This window comes from Haliotis cracherodii, unplaced genomic scaffold, assembly GCF_022045235.1.
Source record: "Haliotis cracherodii isolate W230 unplaced genomic scaffold, xgHalCrac1.p SCAF_2, whole genome shotgun sequence".
In the NCBI taxonomy this organism is placed as follows: domain Eukaryota; kingdom Metazoa; phylum Mollusca; class Gastropoda; order Lepetellida; family Haliotidae; genus Haliotis; species Haliotis cracherodii.
The window spans coordinates 72521337-72541143 of record NW_027266275.1 but is presented as its reverse complement, the minus strand read 5'-3'; the positions used below and the strand labels follow the sequence as shown (position 1 = coordinate 72541143).

The following is a 19807-nucleotide window of genomic DNA, read 5'->3' as shown; positions in this document are numbered from 1 at the left end:
ACAGGACAGGTATTGTGACACTAAACATACTACAGAACAGGTGTTGGGACACTAAACATACTACAGAACAGGTGTTGTGACACTAAACATACTACAGGACAGGTGTTGTGACACTAAACATACTACAGAACAGCGTGTTGTGACACTAAACATACTACAGGACAGGTGTTGTGACACTAAACATACTACAGGACCGGTGTTGTGACACTAAACATACTACAGGACAGGTGTTGTGACACTAAACATACTACAGATCAGGTGTTGTGACACTAAACATACTACAGAACAGGTGTTGTGACACTAAACATACTACAGAACAGCGTGTTGTGACACTAAACATACTACAGGACAGGTGTTGTGACACTAAACATACTACAGGACCGGTGTTGTGACACTAAACATACTACAGGATCGGTGTTGTGACACTAAACATACTACAGAACAGGTGTTGTGACACTAAACATACTACAGGACAGGTGTTGTTACACTAAACATACTACAGAACAGGTGTTGTGACACTAAACATACTACAGAACAGCGTGTTGTGACACTAAACATACTACAGGACTGGTGTTGTGACACTAAACATACTACAGGACAGGTGTTGTGACACTGAACATAATACAGAACAGGTGTTGCGACACTTAACATACTACAGGACAGGTCTTGTGACACTAAACATACTACAGAAAAGGTGTTTTGACACTAAACATAATACAGAAAAGGTGTTGTGACACTAAATGTACTACAGAACAGATGGCAGTATTTCATGTGTGACCGTCTGCTCCAGGGGATCTACGATATGCACGTGCACCTGCAGGGGGTCCCGATCCTGGGCTGGGAGCCGCCAGACATGAGTGCCAACATCAGCGCCACGTAAGACAATATTAGGCTAACACAGGCTAAAGGTGTTTATTGAAAATGTTAGTCAAGAAGATTCTTCTTTGGCCAAGAAATCCTGCACCCCATTGGCCATTTTGTATGTTAAATTTGTATCACATTTTTAACTTGTATCACACCTGTAACTTGTCGTATCACATTAGACATTAACTATTAGTTCTTATGGTTTTCTATTACCTCTTACACAAGCATTTAGTAGGAATCTTGTGAAGAACAGTTCTATTCAAATTTCCATTGTACTGATGTGCCGTTTGTAAGCTAACGATGTACCACTGTGTGATGTGTGTTAGTGAGGTGACCGGTCAGAGCTCTGATTAAAGGTGTCTGTGTACCAATGTGTTGTGTTGAAGGTGTCTGTGTACCAATGTGTTGTGTTTGAAGGTGTCTGTGTACTAATGTGTTGTGTTGAAGGTGTCTGTGTACCAATGTGTTGTGTTTGAAGGTGTCTGTGTACCAATGTGTTGTGTTGAAGGTGTCTGTGTACCAATGTGTTGTGTTGAAGGTGTCTGTGTACCAATGTGTTGTGTTTGAAGGTGTCTGTGTACCAATGTGTTGTGTTTGAAGGTGTCTGTGTACCACTGTGTGATGTGTGTTAGTGAGGTGAGGTGACCGGTCAGAGATCTGATTAAAGGTGTCTGTGTACCAATGTGTTGTGTTTGAAGGTGTCTGTGTACCAATGTGTTGTGTTGAAGGTGTCTGTGTACCAATGTGTTGTGTTTGAAGGTGTCTGTGTACCACTGTGTGATGTGTGTTAGTGAGGTGAGGTGACCGGTCAGAGATCTGATTAAAGGTGTCTGTGTACCAATGTGTTGTGTTGAAGGTGTCTGTGTACCAATGTGTTGTGTTGAAGGTGTCTGTGTACCAATGTGTTGTGTTGAAGGTGTCTGTGTACCAATGTGTTGTGTTTGAAGGTGTCTGTGTATCAATGTGTTGTGTTGAAGGTGTCTGTGTACCAATGTGTTGTGTTGAAGGTGTCTGTGTACCAATGTGTTGTGTTGAAGGTGTCTGTGTATCAATGTGTTGTGTTGAAGGTGTCTGTGTACCAATGTATTGTGTTGAAGGTGTCTGTGTACCAATGTGTTGTGTTGAAGGTGTCTGTGTACCAATGTGTTGTGTTTGAAGGTGTCTGTGTATCAATGTGTTGTGTTGAAGGTGTCTGTGTACCAATGTGTTGTGTTGAAGGTGTCTGTGTACCAATGTGTTGTGTTGAAGGTGTCTGTGTACCAATGTGTTGTGTTGAAGGTGTCTGTGTACCAATGTGTTGTGTTGAAGGTGTCTGTGTACCAATGTGTTGTGTTGAAGGTGTCTGTGTACCAATGTGTTGTGTTGAAGGTGTCTGTGTACCAATGTGTTGTGTTTGAAGGTGTCTGTGTACCAATGTGTTGTGTTGAAGGTGTCTGTGTACCAATGTGTTGTGTTGAAGGTGTCTGTGTACCAATGTGTTGTGTTTGAAGGTGTCTGTGTACCAATGTGTTGTGTTGAAGGTGTCTGTGTACCAATGTGTTGTGTTTGAAGGTGTCTGTGTACCAATGTGTTGTGTTTGAAGGTGTCTGTGTACCAATGTGTTGTGTTGAAGGTGTCTGTGTACCAATGTGTTGTGTTTGAAGGTGTCTGTGTACCAATGTGTTGTGTTGAAGGTGTCTGTGTACCAATGTGTTGTGTTGAAGGTGTCTGTGTACCAATGTGTTGTGTTGAAGGTGTCTGTGTACCAATGTGTTGTGTTGAAGGTGTCTGTGTACCAATGTGTTGTGTTTGAAGGTGTCTGTGTACCAATGTGTTGTGTTGAAGGTGTCTGTGTACCAATGTGTTGTGTTGAAGGTGTCTGTGTACCAATGTGTTGTGTTGAAGGTGTCTGTGTACCAATGTGTTGTGTTGAAGGTGTCTGTGTACCAATGTGTTGTGTTGAAGGTGTCTGTGTACCAATGTGTTGTGTTGAAGGTGTCTGTGTACCAATGTGTTGTGTTTGAAGGTGTCTGTGTACCAATGTGTTGTGTTTGAAGGTGTCTGTGTACCAATGTGTTGTGTTGAAGGTGTCTGTGTACCAATGTGTTGTGTTTGAAGGTGTCTGTGTACCAATGTGTTGTGTTGAAGGTGTCTGTGTACCAATGTGTTGTGTTTGAAGGTGTCTGTGTACCAATGTGTTGTGTTGAAGGTGTCTGTGTACCAATGTGTTGTGTTGAAGGTGTCTGTGTACCAATGTGTTGTGTTGAAGGTGTCTTTGTACCAATGTGTTGTGTTGAAGGTGTCTGTGTACCAATGTGTTGTGTTTGAAGGTGTCTTTGTACCAATGTGTTGTGTTTGAAGGTGTCTTTGTACCAATGTGTTGTGTTGAAGGTGTCTGTGTACCAATGTGTTGTGTTTGAAGGTGTCTTTGTACCAATGTGTTGTGTTTGAAGGTGTCTTTGTATCAATGTGTTGTGTTTGAAGGTGTCTGTGTACCAATGTGTTGTGTTTGAAGGTGTCTGTGAACTAATGTGTTGTGTTTGAAGGTGTCTGTGTACCAATGTGTTGTGTTGAAGGTGTCTGTGTACCAATGTGTTGTGTTGAAGGTGTCTGTGTACCAATGTGTTGTGTTTGAAGGTGTCTGTGTACCAATGTGTTGTGTTGAAGGTGTCTGTGTACCAATGTGTTGTGTTGAAGGTGTCTGTGTACCAATGTGTTGTGTTGAAGGTGTCTGTGTACCAATGTGTTGTGTTTGAAGGTGTCTTTGTACCAATGTGTTGTGTTTGAAGGTGTCTTTGTACCAATGTGTTGTGTTGAAGGTGTCTGTGTACCAATGTGTTGTGTTTGAAGGTGTCTTTGTACCAATGTGTTGTGTTTGAAGGTGTCTTTGTATCAATGTGTTGTGTTTGAAGGTGTCTGTGTACCAATGTGTTGTGTTTGAAGGTGTCTGTGAACTAATGTGTTGTGTTTGAAGGTGTCTGTGTACCAATGTGTTGTGTTGAAGGTGTCTGTGTACCAATGTGTTGTGTTGAAGGTGTCTGTGTACCAATGTGTTGTGTTTGAAGGTGTCTGTGTACCAATGTGTTGTGTTGAAGGTGTCTGTGTACCAATGTGTTGTGTTGAAGGTGTCTATGTACCAATGTGTTATCTGTGGTAGTGAGGTGATGAGTCACCCGGTGACCGTGTTCCGGTCGGTGGAGTCGGTGGGGCGTATCATGGACCTGCTGAAGAAGGAGACTCACAATGGCTACCCCGTGGTGGACGACTACAGTCCGGACAGATGTATAGTACGTCCCTAAACACTTGTCTTTTTTTAAAATATTTTTTATTCAATTCAGCATATGATGTTACATATTTTCACATAAATACACTATCTCTTACCTAAAAATTCTGTATCACCTGACAAATATAATAGGTTTTCTTTATCCTTCTTGGGATTTTACCTGAAATGTCTGTACCTGTTGTAGATTGCCATTAGTTGATTTGATTTCTGTCACAACTTGACAAACATTGGTGTTGATGCCATGTATGAGAGAGTGACAGGGGACAATTTCCTGTAGACATGTTTCTGTCCAGTCGAATGGTGTGAAGTTGAAACCAGATAACTCTAGAAACAATTGAGAAGTAATGAAATGAGTAGATTTAGGTGTGTAAACACTCTGTGGTGCATGTCAGGGCAAACATTTGTGACACATCCCATGTGCCTCGCTGACACAGACTGGAAGTTGCCATCTTTACTTGTCATGGCTGACAGGGAAACCAACTCAAACATTAGACAGCAAATGGGGAAATAAGTTTGATAACTAGAAAGACAATGTCAAAGATGGCGGCCACCATTGATCACATGCGTAATGATATTTCACTAAGCAAGAAAAGGAATGTCTTGTGATTGCATGGAGTGTTTATGTTAAAAAGAAATTCCTCATCTGTTTTTAAAGATGTAAACAGGGAATTTTTTGCGACCGTTTTTTTATTGCAAGTTTTGCGAACGAGACTCAATCGCAAAAATTAAAAACGCAAAAATAAGTATAAATAATACATACATACTTTATTCATTGCAACATGTCATCAAATGTTGAAATCATCAACCAGAACCACAAGTTACTCAATAAGTTAAAAACACAAATGAATGCAGAATGGTCACACAATACATCACAAATGACAGTGTAAACAGACCAGTCAGTGTCACTGTTACCTCACAGTAATCCTGCCTTCTTCCAACCTCGCTTGATTGCGTCAGTGTCCTTAGCAATTTTGTCCACAATTTTGTTTGCATTCAAACTCACAGTCATGACACTGAGTTGAGTCAATTATCGTATTTGATAATTGGTCGCAATCCCTTCCGGTCAACTTTCTGGCCAACTCAGATTAACTAGCTTCGGAGAGAAGCTGTCTATTGTTTGGTAATCGAGAGGTCATCTCAACCCCGGCAACTCGCAAAAATATCTCGTTGCAGTATTGTCTCCGGTGTGGTATTCGCAATATTTTAACCGCGCAGAAATAAAGCTGTTTACAGTATGTTTCTGTTCACTTCATGACTGTTGATGTCATATCTGAAATGTCGTAAGCAATAATATAGTTAGAAAGAAACAGTTGTAAAAGTGACAAACAAGATTAGAAGATACTGTTTGTTTCGTACCTTGATTTGCCACTTAACAAGAGCCCATTTTCTGTTACAGCGCAGGGGCTTGATGTATGAATCATTTGGGACGTTCGAGGGAATGATTCTTCGGTCTCAACTCATCATGCTTATCAAGTTCAAGGTCAGTTGCTAGATTCGTTCTGACGTAGTTGGGCAGAGCCTTCTCCACATCATGTAGTGGGGACACATGGGCTTGACACAGAGTACCCAGGTAGGCAGTGGACCCTTGGGCTACGGCATGACGACCGAGGGTCTAAACCCCCTAAACTTGATGTTGTTACACACAGTGTGGCTTCATGCTTACCCCTTCATCTGATGAGGTAGTAAGCATATACTCCGAAATGTTGTGTTCCTCATAATAAAGAAGTTGACATCCATATATTCTCTTCCTCATGTGTATCACTTCTAAATGCCTTTCAAAGACCTTCATGGTCCTTGTCTGCGATACACTATACATTGCCTTTGACTTCCATTGTGTCTCGTGCCATTTTTAGAAGCATGATGGAGGTGTTTGAAATGTCATTCTTTTACTCTTTGCTTTGCAGGTGTTCAATGAGAACCCTGACATCAACAGTCTTCAAACCACGTTAAAGTCGGTGGACTTTCGGGATGCCTACCCACGATACCCTCCGATACAGGTGCCCATAATGTTATCTTATTCCTCAGAGGGTCACAGGTGGCCAAGTTGGCTAAGGCGCAGAAATTTGCTGTGCAGAGTTGCCTCCCTTAGGTGTGCCAGAAACGGATGATCATGGGTTTGAATCCCAGATTCTTCCTGCTTATGTTTCTTGGTTTGTCTGCACCAAACCATCTTCTGGGTTTCATCAAAGTTGTAAACGTCTGAGACCTGCACCTCTTAAGCTTTCCTCCCACATCAAGCTGACGCCATGGTTTGACTGAAAAACTGTTCAAAGTGGCATGTTCAAACTCATTATTCCTCAGATGCCATGACGGTTTACATAAAGCAAGATTTTCCTCACAACAATTGAAAGCCCATAGCTCATCATCATATTTATGAGAGGCTACTAGATTCCACCTGGAGGTCATTGAAGGTCGTGGATGATTGTACAATGTCAACCACTGGTAGATCTGCCCACTTATGTACAGTCCATTATAATATCACTGGGATATATCCTGACCCCTGTCTTCAACATTCACTCACTCATGCATATTGAATGTCATCATTTATGTTTCCAGGTAGAAGTGAATGCTTTATTAGTTCGTTATGATTGTGATGTCGTAATGGTAGAAGATTTGAATTATTAGAAGGTTGTGATCAGTGAGGATCTTGTAAGGAGAATTATGTTCGACAATGGATCTACTGCCGATACTGATGACTCATAATTTGTATTGACTTGTTGCAGCTTATAAATGTGACACCTCAGGAACGAGACATGACCATTGACCTGCGGCCATTCATGAATCCAGCTCCATACACAGTCACCAATGTAAGTTACAGAAATTACCTTCTTAGATCCATAGCATGAAAGTTGATTATTTACAGACAGCCGTCATATAGCTGGAATACATGTATTATGGGGTGCGGCGTTAAACAACACACAAACAAACATTTAAGATAATATATATTTTTTAATGACTTTGTTATTTCTACCTGCAGTCTGCCTCCCTGCCGAGAATATTTAAGTTGTTCCGAGCCTTGGGTCTGCGCCATGTCATCGTCATCAACAAGGAACATCAGGTATGACTACCAGCTCATTGAAGTCACATGTTCACTCTGATATAACTATAAAAGTCCAGTTTCCACCCTTGCAGAACTTGGCTGGAATTCCGCAGTTACATTTGGGGTGGACTAAGAGTCTATGCATAGTCCAATCAAAATCGTGCAACAAAATAGACATCCGGTTCATAATCAACATGGAATTCAACGTGCAGATTTCGATTGACTGCAAAATATGTGTTTCGTCAACTGGGCGTTGACAGATATTTTCCTAATCTTGTCATGTTTTTTATCAAGGTGCTCAAATGATTTGATGCACTTCGAGAGGTAGGCCCGTTTTATTACAATATAGATCTTGATTATCAATCCGATCGTCTTGACTGGGCGCCGCCATTTTGTTTGAAGCAAATGCAAGTGATATGAGAGGGAATCAGATTTGTCAATGGGAGAGACATTGAAGGAACATACCTCGTCATAGCCACTGGTGGTGCTACGATGAAGCCACAAAATCCCAGCCTAGTTCGGCAAGGGTGGAAACTGGACTTTTAAAGTCAGTTAACTCCCTTGCCTCGAGAAGATGGATGAAGATGTGTCAACCCCTCCGTAGAAGATCATATCAACAAGTGTCACTCTGGCCCAGATTGTTATACCAAAGCCTGTAGTTTCAGTGCACCAAGATATAGCTGAATTATTGGTGTCACTGGCGAAAAACAAGAAACTCCCTCTATTATGTGAGATGTTGTAAAAGAATTAAAACAAATTGAAAAGTTATGTAAAATATGTTTTGAGCTGAGATTAACTTGTGCTGTGTCACATAATACACCCGAAGCTTTTTGCTTCTAGGCAGAGTATAAGGGATTTCTTCTCCCACTCAGAAATCCATGAGCAGCCTATTTTTGTTTGTGGCAGAGTATAAGGGATTTCTTCTCCCACTCAGAAATCCATGAGCAGCCTATTTTTGTTTGTGGCAGAGTATAAGGGATTTCTTCTCCCACTCAGAAATCCTATTGAGCAGCCTATTTTTGTTTGTGGCAGAGTATAAGGAATTTCTTCTCCCACTCAGAAATCCATGTGCAGCCTGTTTTTGTTGGTGGAGGGGTATAAGGGATTTATTCTGCCGCGTAGAAATATATTTCCCTCCCAGGCGGGAAACATAATATTTTATCAATATCATGTGAACCAATCAGATCACAACATTCAAACATGGAGGTTAGATAATGAATCATATACATGCAAAATGAGCCCCAAAACTTATATAAACAGGTACTTCATCATGGCCATGTTTGTGACATTCCATCTCCAATCAGTGAAGGTTCATAAAGTTATTGGGGCACAGGCGACTCAGTTTCCTAAAGTGCCGTAATTTGCTGTGCAGAGTCCCTTAAGCAAGCCAGATTTGTAGTGGACAAGTCTGATTAGTCTGATTAGGATTTTAAGTTTGTTAGCACCATGTATTGAGCCAAATTGGTACATGTCTAATACCTTTATCACTTTGGCCTTTCTTCACACATTAAACCATTATAACTCAGTTACTGTTTAAAGCAGTATTAAATCCAACTCACTCACTAATAATGCAGTGAACTCTCACAGTAATCGACTCCTGTTTTTAGGTGATTGGCATGGTTACCAGAAAAGACCTCGCTCGCTACAAGATCTGGCGCCACCGGGGACAGATCAGCATGGAAGAGCTTCTCATCTCTCACAGTTGATGAGGGCAGCGGCGTGATAGTGACACTGAATAATACTCCGTTACTGTTTTGTGAGACCGATGCTGTAAGAGGAAGATTCCATGTATGCAAGTCCCCAATGCTGGTATAACATTCCGCCATGACCAAACTGTCTGCAGAGTGCTGGATGGCACACTTATCAGGGTGGCGGGTTTGTGATACTTTGGTTGTTGATTATCGTGTTGGACAAGTTTTGGAGAATGTGAGCGAAAAGGGAGATAACCAGGAATGGATCGAGGAGACCATGATGACCGCAGACGATGTACATGTTACTTTATCACCAATGGAATCTCTCCTTTGTCTCAAGGCTCCTGTCTTGTGGTACCATTGCCAGACAGTGGACATTATTTTGGCTACGATGTTTTGTAAATGTATCATTCCCTACATCGTAGTCACATGTGTGCAATATGACGACCAAGTTCCTGGAGTGAAGATACCTGGATGATATATTCTGTATCAACATTCCTGTATTATATTCCCATGTGGCATTGTAATATGTTGATGTAAATCTGAACAAGATGAGGTAGAACTACAGCAAGGCAATAATATATCTAGCCAATAAGCATTTTAGAAAACAAGACCATATCTATTTGAAAAACAAACACATGTGTGCGACACACTACAGAAATCTAGGTGATAACACATGCTGAATATAACAGCTTAAGGGATGATAAAACACTGATAACAGCACACCTTGAGTACAGCAAGACCATCTGTACCAACACTCCTGCTGTGTGTGTCTGGACATTGCCCTTGTTTCAGTCAGGGGAGATAACTGACACCAAAGTACAATCCATGTGTTAATGGGATGGATGTGGGAGTGTTGAGAGGCGGGGCAGGTGGGTAAGTGTTAGGCAGGGTATTGAATGGGGGTGAGTGGGAGCGGGGTTTATGATGTTTCGTTTGGGGCAGGTGTGATTGAAGGGTGGGATGGGTGAGTGAGTGTTGATGAGCTGTGTGGTGTCCAGGGTTTTACCTTTACATTCAAAAGTGGGGGTCCAGGGTCCCCCAATAACTACTTTAAAGGGTCCTTGCAGGCAATATGATGCCTATGACTGCTCTTGCATGGCTGTAGGTACAATGAATACATGGATGTATAATAGTGAGTCCCTCAGGCTCGGGTATGTTTTTTTTTCGGCATCTATTCTACACATTTGTGTGTACTGGATGCTCATTTGTGCCAGTGTAACACCCTGGGTGTCAGAAAGTTTCTTTAGGATTACGGATGGTGAGTGTTGTTGTTGAATGGTGGAGCAGGTGTTGTTGAGTAGGTGTTGAGGGATGGAGTGGATGTGGTTGAGGGGTTGGTGTTGTTGGGGGGGGGGGGTTGTTTTGTTAAGAGATGGAATGGATGTGGTTGTGGGAGGGAGTAGATGTTGTTGAGGACTAGGTGTTGTTGAGGGATGGTTGTTGTTAAGAGATGAAATGGATGTGGTTATGGGTGGAGCGGATGTGTTTGTGGGAGGGAGTGGGAGTTTTTTTTATAGGTGAGTGTTCTTTAGGGGTGCAGTGGGTGTTGTTGAGGGATGGAGTGGGTGTTGTTGAGGGGTGGAGTGGGTGTTGTTGAGGGATGGGTGTTGTTGAGGGGTGGAGTGGGTGTTGTTGAGGGATGGGTGTAATTGAAGGTTGGAGCAGATGTGGTTAATGGGTGAGTTGTGGAGTGGGTGTTGTTGAGGAGTGGGTGTTGTTGAGGGGTGGAGCGGGTGTTGTTGAGGGATGGGTGTTGTTGAGGGGTGGAGTGGGTGTTGTTGAGGGATGGAGTGGGTGTTGTTGAAGGATGGGTGTTGTGGAGGGATGGATGTTGTTGAGGGATGGATGTTGTTGAAGGATGGATGTTGTTGAAGGATGGGTGTTGTTGGAGGATGGGTGTTGTTGGAGGATGGGTGTTGTTGGAGGATGGGTGTTGTTGAGGGATGGAGTGGGTGTTGTTGAGGGATGGGTGTTGTTGATGAATGAATGTTGTTGAAGGATGGATGTTGTTGAAGGATGGGTGTTGTTGAGGGATGGAATGTGTGTTTTTGAGGGGTAGTTGTTGTTGAGTAGGTGTGGTTGAGGGTTAGGTTCTGTTAAAGGATTGAAGGGGTTGAGGAGTGGGTGTTGTTGATGGGTGGAGTTGGTGTTGTTGGGGGTGGTTGGATGTGGAATGGTGTCAGGGTATTGCTTATCGTGGGTGTTGGGGAGGGGTGGGTGGGTATGGGAGGGTGTCAGGGTATTGCTGGGTGTTGGGTGTTGGGGAGAGACTGGGAAAGCAGTGCGGACATGATGGCTTATGTGTGAATATGAATATAGGCTGCACCGAATGTCTCACAGAGCACAACTACAAATTCTCCACAGAAATATGTTGAACTTGTTAATTGTTGATTATGGGTGATTTGAAACAGATGCGACTATCCACATTTTGGAGAAGTTGATCTGTAGTGAAATGTCGTCATTTTCAGCTAGTATCGTTGTATATAGATGACCAAGGGCGACTAGGTTTTTAGAGAAGTTTGTGTATAAAAATGGGCTTGTTGACCATCTGGATCCCTCACTTGAAGGTCTATCGTATCTATATCCGCCCTCATATATGACGTTTGTGGATACTGGTTGATATCGTACCTATTTCCAGGCCCATACATGTCGGTTGTGGATACTGGTTCATATCGTACCTATAATTACGCCCATGTATGACGGTTGTGGATACTGGATGATATTGTACCCATATCCCTGGCCAAACATGTCGGTCATGGAAACTGGTTGACAATGTACCTATATTCTTGCCCATACGTGTCGGTTGTGTATACTGGTAGATATAGTACCTATATTCCCACCAATGTATGTCGGTTGTGGAAACTGGTTGACAATGTACCTGTATTCTCGCCCATACATGTCGGTTGTGTATACTGGTAGATATAGTACCTATATTCCCACCAATGTATGTCGGTTGTGGAAACTGGTTGACAATGTACCTATATTCTCACCCATATATGACGATTGTGGATACTGGTTGATATCATACCAGTATTCCGGCCCATAGTATGTCTCAGTAGTCGATACTAGCTTAAGTATGACTATCACCACTACCAATATGACCTCTGTCTACAGCAAAGTTCACTATTTCAAACAACACACTTTAGACATGTTGATATCTATTTCATGTCTGTTAATATTTCAGTTTACACCTGTCTTTCATTCTGTTCAGAATTGTATGACTGTGGCTATTTTATTTGTCCACAGTATGTTAATGTTTATGTATTATTACCATAATTTTCTTGGATATTTTTGTACTTAACGTTACCCCACACCCTCATTTAGATAAGATATCAAATCGTTTCTACATGTGTGATGACATGTTGATTACAAACATGCTACAGGGTGGCGCGATATGGTGCTTACATTGTGGGTGGATACCAACCTGAGCCGTGCTGGTGCTCACGCAATAGGCTGTGACCAGGCACTGATAGTGCCCACGCAAAAGGCAGTCAGCAGGCACTGATGGTGCCCACGCAATAGGCTGTCCAATTTCTATTTTTGCAGTAAAGAAAAAGTCTCATTGTTTTGTGTACAAGATGCTTTATATGATGTGTACGATCAATGTCTTTTTGTGCACATTTTCTGCAAAACTTAGGCTAAAAAAAATGATAGTCTTGGTTCTAAGGCATCATCATAAAGTTTGCCGCAAGTTTCTTTTTTTTCCATTTTTGAAAAATTCAACAAAATCCTTAAATATTTCAAGTCCAAGGGTAGTCAAATACTGTATTCCAGTATTTTACTCATCAAGGAATATGTTCATGTAGGACTTTCCCAAGTTGGCTGTACATAACAAAAGACACCGCCCACCCGCCCACACTATATTTTCAAAAGCCATTGCCTGAGAACCAGTTCTTTTATTTTTTTAAGCCTTAAACTTCAAATTGTCAGTAATATTGAAATGGCATTGCTCACGTGACCATCTTAGTCATTAGGTTTTGTTTAGTAACTTTTTTTGTTTAGGAAGATGCATGTTTTATTATCATTACTACTGGTACGATACTGTACACAAGCCAGTTACAAAGGGATAGATATCAACTGTATTTACTATGCAGCTACATTCAACTTGATGTGACTACTTGCCCTGATGTATGGCTTCAGGGATTCGTTTCATGTATCATGTATCATGTATCATGTATCATGAGGTACATGTATCCGGCTGCAGCATGTGACTCATTTAGAGATGCCAAACGATTACCATTTTGGCAAAATCTTTACCATAACTTGAACCAAATTGTGTCAGTAGAATTCAGTGAAAAATGATATGAATTATGTCCAAAATACATTGCCAGTAATTAAGCCTTGATATTTAGCTTTTGATAGGCATAGACAATTTTTCACATATACAACCTATTAATAATCAGTTGGTTCAGCTTGTGATGGGAAGGTATACAGATTTTCAGTTTTGGTGATAAAATACAATGCAAAAGATCATACATTTACACCCAGTCATGATAATTTTTTTCTTATAATGTGAACCACGAGTTTGCAACAGTGACCTTCCAAATGAGATTACACAATAAATTCATTGTTCAACAAATCTGCAATTGTGTACAGTGTTTTCTTCTATTTTGTACTGGCAAGCATCTTTTTTCTTATAATGTGAACCACGAGTTTGCAACAGTGACCTTCCAAACGAGATGACACAGTATTTTGTACTGGCAAGCATCTTTCGTTCTTATCATGTGAACCACGAGTTTGCAACAGTGACCTTCCAAACGAGATGACACAATAAATTCATTATTCAACAAATCTGCAATTGTGTACAGTGTTTTCTTCTATTTTGTACTGGCAAGCATATTTTGTTCTTATCATGTGAACCACGAGTTTGCAACAGTGACCTTCCAAACAAAATGACACAAGAAATTCATTATTCAATTATCTACAAAATGATAAATCGCTGTGAACAGGATTCGAACCTGCGCGGGAATAACCCATTGGATTTCAAGTCCAACGCCTTAACCACTCGGCCATCACAGCTGTGATAGCACGAGCTAAAAACAAATTCATGGAACTAGTCTTGACTTGGAAGCAATTCTAGGGCTGAGAATAACATGTTTTTACTTTTTGAAATGTAGGATAAGAAACCCAGTAAACATCACACTCACCAATTCACAGGGCACAATCATTAGGGAATAAAATGGATAACATTTAATCTGCCTTTCAAACTTGTATCTAGGATTTCTTTCATTCTGCTTTATGCAATTTTGTATAGTGTTTTCTTCTATTTTGTACTGGCAAGCATCTTTTTTCTTATAATGTGAGCCACGAGTTTGCAACAGTGACCTTCCAAACGAGATGACACAATAAATTCATTATTCAACAAATCTGCAATTGCGTACAGTGTTTTCTTCTATTTTGTACTGGCAAGCATCTTTTGTTCTTATCACGTGAACCACGAGTTTGCAACAGTGACCTTCCAAACGAAATGACACAAGAAATTCATTATTCAATAAATCTGCAAAATGATACGCTGTGAACAGGATTCGAACCTGCGCGGGGACAACCCATTGGATTTCAAGTCCAACGCCTTAACCACTCGGCCATCACAGCTCTGCCATGGAGCGTCAATAGCAAAGGAGCTATCCCGTAGCACATGTGACATAGTTTTCAAAAAGCAAAAAAGATAAATCGCTGTGAACAGGATTCGAACCTGCGCGGGAATATCCCATTGGATTTCGAGTCCAACGCCTTAACCACTCGGCCATCACAGCTGTGACAGCACGAGCTTAAAACAAATTCATGGAACTAGTCTTGACGTGGAAGCAATTCACGGGCTCAGAATAACATGTTTTTACTCTTTGAAATGTAGGATAAGAAACCCAGTAAACATCACACTCACCAATTCACGTGGCACAATCATTAGGGAATAAAATGGATAACATTTAATCTGCCTTTCAAACGTGTATCTAGGATTTCTTTCATTCTGCTTTATGCAATTGTGTACAGTGTTTTCTTCTATTTTGTACTGGCAAGCATCTTTTTTCTTATAATGTGAGCCACGAGTTTGCAACAGTGACCTTCCAAACGAGATGACACAATAAATTCATTATTCAACAAATCTGCAATTGTGTACAGTGTTTTCTTCTATTTTGTACTGGCAAGCATCTTTTGTTCTTATCATGTGAACCACGAGTTTGCAACAGTGACCTTCCAAACGAGATGACACAATAAATTCATTATTCAACAAATCTGCAATTGTGTACAGTGTTTTCTTCTATTTTGTACTGGCAAGCATCTTTTTTCTTATAATGTGAACCACGAGTTTGCAACAGTGACCTTCCAAACGAGATGACACAATAAATTCATTATTCAACAAATCTGCAATTGTGTACAGTGTTTTCTTCTATTTTGTACTGGCAAGCATCTTTTGTTCTTATCATGTGAACCACGAGTTTGCAACAGTGACCTTCCAAACGAAATGACACAAGAAATTCATTATTCAATAAATCTGCAAAATGATACGCTGTGAACAGGATTCGAACCTGCGCGGGAATAACCCATTGCATTTCAAGTCCAACGCCTTAACCACTCGGCCATCACAGCTCTGCCATGGAGCGTCAATAGCAAAGGAGCTATCCCGTAGCACATGTGACATAGTTTTCAAAAAGCAAAAATGATAAATCGCTGTGAACAGGATTCGAACCTGCGCGGGAATATCCCATTGGATTTCGAGTCCAACGCCTTAACCACTCGGCCATCACAGCTGTGATAGCACGAGCTTAAAACAAATTCACGGAACTAGTCTTGACGTGGAAGCAATTCACGGGCTCAGAATAACATGTTTTTACTCTTTGAAATGTAGGATAAGAAACCCAGTAAACATCACACTCACCAATTCACGTGGCACAATCATTAGGGAATAAAATGGATAACATTTAATCTGCCTTTCAAACTTGTATCTAGGATTTCTTTCATTCTGCTTTATGCAATTGTGTACAGTGTTTTCTTCTATTTTGTACTGGCAAGCATATTTTGTTCTTATCATGTGAACCACGAGTTTGCAACAGTGACCTTCCAAACAAAATGACACAAGAAATTCATTATTCAATTATCTACAAAATGATAAATCGCTGTGAACAGGATTCGAACCTGCGCGGGAATAACCCATTGGATTTCAAGTCCAACGCCTTAACCACTCGGCCATCACAGCTGTGATAGCACGAGCTAAAAACAAATTCATGGAACTAGTCTTGACTTGGAAGCAATTCTAGGGCTGAGAATAACATGTTTTTACTTTTTGAAATGTAGGATAAGAAACCCAGTAAACATCACACTCACCAATTCACAGGGCACAATCATTAGGGAATAAAATGGATAACATTTAATCTGCCTTTCAAACTTGTATCTAGGATTTCTTTCATTCTGCTTTATGCAATTTTGTATAGTGTTTTCTTCTATTTTGTACTGGCAAGCATCTTTTTTCTTATAATGTGAGCCACGAGTTTGCAACAGTGACCTTCCAAACGAGATGACACAATAAATTCATTATTCAACAAATCTGCAATTGTGTACAGTGTTTTCTTCTATTTTGTACTGGCAAGCATCTTTTGTTCTTATCATGTGAACCACGAGTTTGCAACAGTGACCTTCCAAACGAAATGACACAAGAAATTCATTATTCAATAAATCTGCAAAATGATACGCTGTGAACAGGATTCGAACCTGCGCGGGGACAACCCATTGGATTTCAAGTCCAACGCCTTAACCACTCGGCCATCACAGCTCTGCCATGGAGCGTCAATAGCAAAGGAGCTATCCCGTAGCACATGTGACATAGTTTTCAAAAAGCAAAAATGATAAATCGCTGTGAACAGGATTCGAACCTGCGCGGGAATATCCCATTGGATTTCGAGTCCAACGCCTTAACCACTCGGCCATCACAGCTGTGACAGCACGAGCTTAAAACAAATTCATGGAACTAGTCTTGACGTGGAAGCAATTCACGGGCTCAGAATAACATGTTTTTACTCTTTGAAATGTAGGATAAGAAACCCAGTAAACATCACACTCACCAATTCACGTGGCACAATCATTAGGGAATAAAATGGATAACATTTAATCTGCCTTTCAAACGTGTATCTAGGATTTCTTTCATTCTGCTTTATGCAATTTTGTATAGTGTTTTCTTCTATTTTGTACTGGCAAGCATCTTTTTTCTTATAATGTGAGCCACGAGTTTGCAACAGTGACCTTCCAAACGAGATGACACAATAAATTCATTATTCAACAAATCTGCAATTGTGTACAGTGTTTTCTTCTATTTTGTACTGGCAAGCATCTTTTGTTCTTATCATGTGAACCACGAGTTTGCAACAGTGACCTTCCAAACGAGATGACACAATAAATTCATTATTCAACAAATCTGCAATTGTGTACAGTGTTTTCTTCTATTTTGTACTGGCAAGCATCTTTTTTCTTATAATGTGAGCCACGAGTTTGCAACAGTGACCTTCCAAACGAGATGACACAATAAATTCATTATTCAACAAATCTGCAATTGTGTACAGTGTTTTCTTCTATTTTGTACTGGCAAGCATCTTTTGTTCTTATCATGTGAACCACGAGTTTGCAACAGTGACCTTCCAAACGAAATGACACAAGAAATTCATTATTCAATAAATCTGCAAAATGATACGCTGTGAACAGGATTCGAACCTGCGCGGGAATAACCCATTGCATTTCAAGTCCAACGCCTTAACCACTCGGCCATCACAGCTCTGCCATGGAGCGTCAATAGCAAAGGAGCTATCCCGTAGCACATGTGACATAGTTTTCAAAAAGCAAAAATGATAAATCGCTGTGAACAGGATTTGAACCTGCGCGGGAATATCCCATTGGATTTCGAGTCCAACGCCTTAACCACTCGGCCATCACAGCTGTGATAGCACGAGCTTAAAACAAATTCATGGAACTAGTCTTGACGTGGAAGCAATTCACGGGCTCAGAATAACATGTTTTTACTCTTTGAAATGTAGGATAAGAAACCCAGTTAACATCACACTCACCAATTCACGTGGCACAATCATTAGGGAATAAAATGGATAACATTTAATCTGCCTTTCAAACGTGTATCTAGGATTTCTTTCATTCTGCTTTATGCAATTTTGTATAGTGTTTTCTTCTATTTTGTACTGGCAAGCATCTTTTTTCTTATAATGTGAGCGACGAGTTTGCAACAGTGACCTTCCAAACGAGATGACACAATAAATTCATTATTCAACAAATCTGCAATTGTGTACAGTATTTTCTTCTATTTTGTACTGGCAAGCATCTTTTGTTCTTATCATGTGAACCACGAGTTTGCAACAGTGACCTTCCAAACGAGATGACACAATACATTCATTATTCAACAAATCTGCAATTGTGTACAGTGTTTTCTTCTATTTTGTACTGGCAAGCATCTTTTTTCTTATCATGTGAACCACGAGTTTGCAACAGTGACCTTCCAAACGAAATGACACAAGAAATTCATTATTCAATAAATCTGCAAAATGATACGCTGTGAACAGGATTCGAACCTGCGCGGGAATAACCCATTGGATTTCAAGTCCAACGCCTTAACCACTCGGCCATCACAGCTCTGCCATGGAGCATCAATAGCAAAGGAGCTATCCCGTAGCACATGTGACATAGTTTTCAAAAAGCAAAAATGATAAATCGCTGTGAACAGGATTCGAACCTGCGCGGGAATATCCCATTGGATTTCGAGTCCAACGCCTTAACCACTCGGCCATCACAGCTGTGATAGCACGAGCTTAAAACAAATTCACGGAACTAGTCTTGACGTGGAAGCAATTCACGGGCTCAGAATAACATGTTTTTACTCTTTGAAATGTAGGATAAGAAACCCAGTAAACATCACACTCACCAATTCACGTGGCACAATCATTAGGGAATAAAATGGATAACATTTAATCTGCCTTTCAAACTTGTATCTAGGATTTCTTTCATTCTGCTTTATGCAATTGTGTACAGTGTTTTCTTCTATTTTGTACTGGCAAGCATCTTTTTTCTTATAATGTGAGCCACGAGTTTGCAACAGTGACCTTCCAAACGAGATGACACAATAAATTCATTATTCAACAAATCTGCAATTGTGTACAGTGTTTTCTTCTATTTTGTACTGGCAAGCATCTTTTGTTCTTATCATGTGAACCACGAGTTTGCAACAGTGACCTTCCAAACGAGATGACACAATAAATTCATTATTCAACAAATCTGCAATTGTGTACAGTGTTTTCTTCTATTTTGTACTGGCAAGCATCTTTTTTCTTATAATGTGAACCACGAGTTTGCAACAGTGACCTTCCAAACGAGATGACACAATGAATTCATTATTCAACAAATCTGCAATTGTGTACAATGTTTTCTTCTATTTTGTACTGGCAAGCATCTTTTGTTTTTATCATGTGAACCACGAGTTTGCAACAGTGACCTTCCAAACGAGATGACACAATAAATTCATTATTCAACAAATCTGCAATTGTGTACAGTGTTTTCTTCTATTTTGTACTGGCAAGCATCTTTTTTCTTATCATGTGAACCACGAGTTTGCAACAGTGACCTTCCAAACGAAATGACACAAGAAATTCATTATTCAATAAATCTGCAAAATGATACGCTGTGAACAGGATTCGAACCTGCGCGGGAATAACCCATTGGATTTCAAGTCCAACGCCTTAACCACTCGGCCATCACAGCTCTGCCATGGAGCATCAATAGCAAAGGAGCTATCCCGTAGCACATGTGACATAGTTTTCAAAAAGCAAAAATGATAAATCGCTGTGAACAGGATTCGAACCTGCGCGGGAATATCCCATTGGATTTCGAGTCCAACGCCTTAACCACTCGGCCATCACAGCTGTGATAGCACGAGCTTAAAACAAATTCACGGAACTAGTCTTG

The 19807-nt window shown here is 40.6% G+C and overlaps 1 protein-coding gene and 14 non-coding genes across 18 annotated transcripts in view; 1 reads left to right on the top strand and 14 right to left on the bottom strand.

The window, feature by feature from the left end:
• The window catches only part of LOC139469601 (H(+)/Cl(-) exchange transporter 7-like), a 34359-nt gene extending 24173 nt beyond the window's left edge, over positions 1–10186 (top strand). For all 4 annotated transcript variants that reach the window (XM_071251810.1, XM_071251813.1, XM_071251812.1 and 1 more), the window contains 7 exons: positions 791–876; positions 4001–4130; positions 5523–5606; positions 6031–6123; positions 6850–6933; positions 7104–7184; positions 8774–10186. In XM_071251810.1, coding sequence (XP_071107911.1) covers positions 791–876; positions 4001–4130; positions 5523–5606; positions 6031–6123; positions 6850–6933; positions 7104–7184; positions 8774–8872 — 657 coding nt within the window. In that variant the 3' untranslated portion in view covers positions 8873–10186. The remainder of the gene's footprint in view (positions 1–790; positions 877–4000; positions 4131–5522; positions 5607–6030; positions 6124–6849; positions 6934–7103; positions 7185–8773) is intronic.
• Positions 10187–13797: 3611 nt separating this feature from the next.
• Trnas-uga (transfer RNA serine (anticodon UGA)) lies at positions 13798–13879 on the bottom strand. The gene has a single exon. It is a non-coding gene; the product is annotated as a tRNA-Ser (tRNA).
• Positions 13880–14370: 491 nt separating this feature from the next.
• On the bottom strand, positions 14371–14452 carry Trnas-uga (transfer RNA serine (anticodon UGA)). The gene has a single exon. It is a non-coding gene; the product is annotated as a tRNA-Ser (tRNA).
• Positions 14453–14531: 79 nt separating this feature from the next.
• Positions 14532–14613, bottom strand: Trnas-cga (transfer RNA serine (anticodon CGA)). The gene has a single exon. It is a non-coding gene; the product is annotated as a tRNA-Ser (tRNA).
• Positions 14614–15363: 750 nt separating this feature from the next.
• Positions 15364–15445, bottom strand: Trnas-uga (transfer RNA serine (anticodon UGA)). Its single transcript has one exon. It is a non-coding gene; the product is annotated as a tRNA-Ser (tRNA).
• A 79-nt stretch (positions 15446–15524) lies between these two features.
• On the bottom strand, positions 15525–15606 carry Trnas-cga (transfer RNA serine (anticodon CGA)). Its single transcript has one exon. It is a non-coding gene; the product is annotated as a tRNA-Ser (tRNA).
• Positions 15607–15970: 364 nt separating this feature from the next.
• On the bottom strand, positions 15971–16052 carry Trnas-uga (transfer RNA serine (anticodon UGA)). Its single transcript has one exon. It is a non-coding gene; the product is annotated as a tRNA-Ser (tRNA).
• A 491-nt stretch (positions 16053–16543) lies between these two features.
• Trnas-uga (transfer RNA serine (anticodon UGA)) lies at positions 16544–16625 on the bottom strand. The gene has a single exon. It is a non-coding gene; the product is annotated as a tRNA-Ser (tRNA).
• A 79-nt stretch (positions 16626–16704) lies between these two features.
• Positions 16705–16786, bottom strand: Trnas-cga (transfer RNA serine (anticodon CGA)). The gene has a single exon. It is a non-coding gene; the product is annotated as a tRNA-Ser (tRNA).
• A 750-nt stretch (positions 16787–17536) lies between these two features.
• On the bottom strand, positions 17537–17618 carry Trnas-uga (transfer RNA serine (anticodon UGA)). Its single transcript has one exon. It is a non-coding gene; the product is annotated as a tRNA-Ser (tRNA).
• A 79-nt stretch (positions 17619–17697) lies between these two features.
• Positions 17698–17779, bottom strand: Trnas-cga (transfer RNA serine (anticodon CGA)). The gene has a single exon. It is a non-coding gene; the product is annotated as a tRNA-Ser (tRNA).
• A 620-nt stretch (positions 17780–18399) lies between these two features.
• Trnas-uga (transfer RNA serine (anticodon UGA)) lies at positions 18400–18481 on the bottom strand. Its single transcript has one exon. It is a non-coding gene; the product is annotated as a tRNA-Ser (tRNA).
• A 79-nt stretch (positions 18482–18560) lies between these two features.
• On the bottom strand, positions 18561–18642 carry Trnas-cga (transfer RNA serine (anticodon CGA)). Its single transcript has one exon. It is a non-coding gene; the product is annotated as a tRNA-Ser (tRNA).
• An 879-nt stretch (positions 18643–19521) lies between these two features.
• On the bottom strand, positions 19522–19603 carry Trnas-uga (transfer RNA serine (anticodon UGA)). The gene has a single exon. It is a non-coding gene; the product is annotated as a tRNA-Ser (tRNA).
• A 79-nt stretch (positions 19604–19682) lies between these two features.
• Trnas-cga (transfer RNA serine (anticodon CGA)) lies at positions 19683–19764 on the bottom strand. Its single transcript has one exon. It is a non-coding gene; the product is annotated as a tRNA-Ser (tRNA).
• Between the last annotated feature and the right edge of the window lie 43 nt (positions 19765–19807).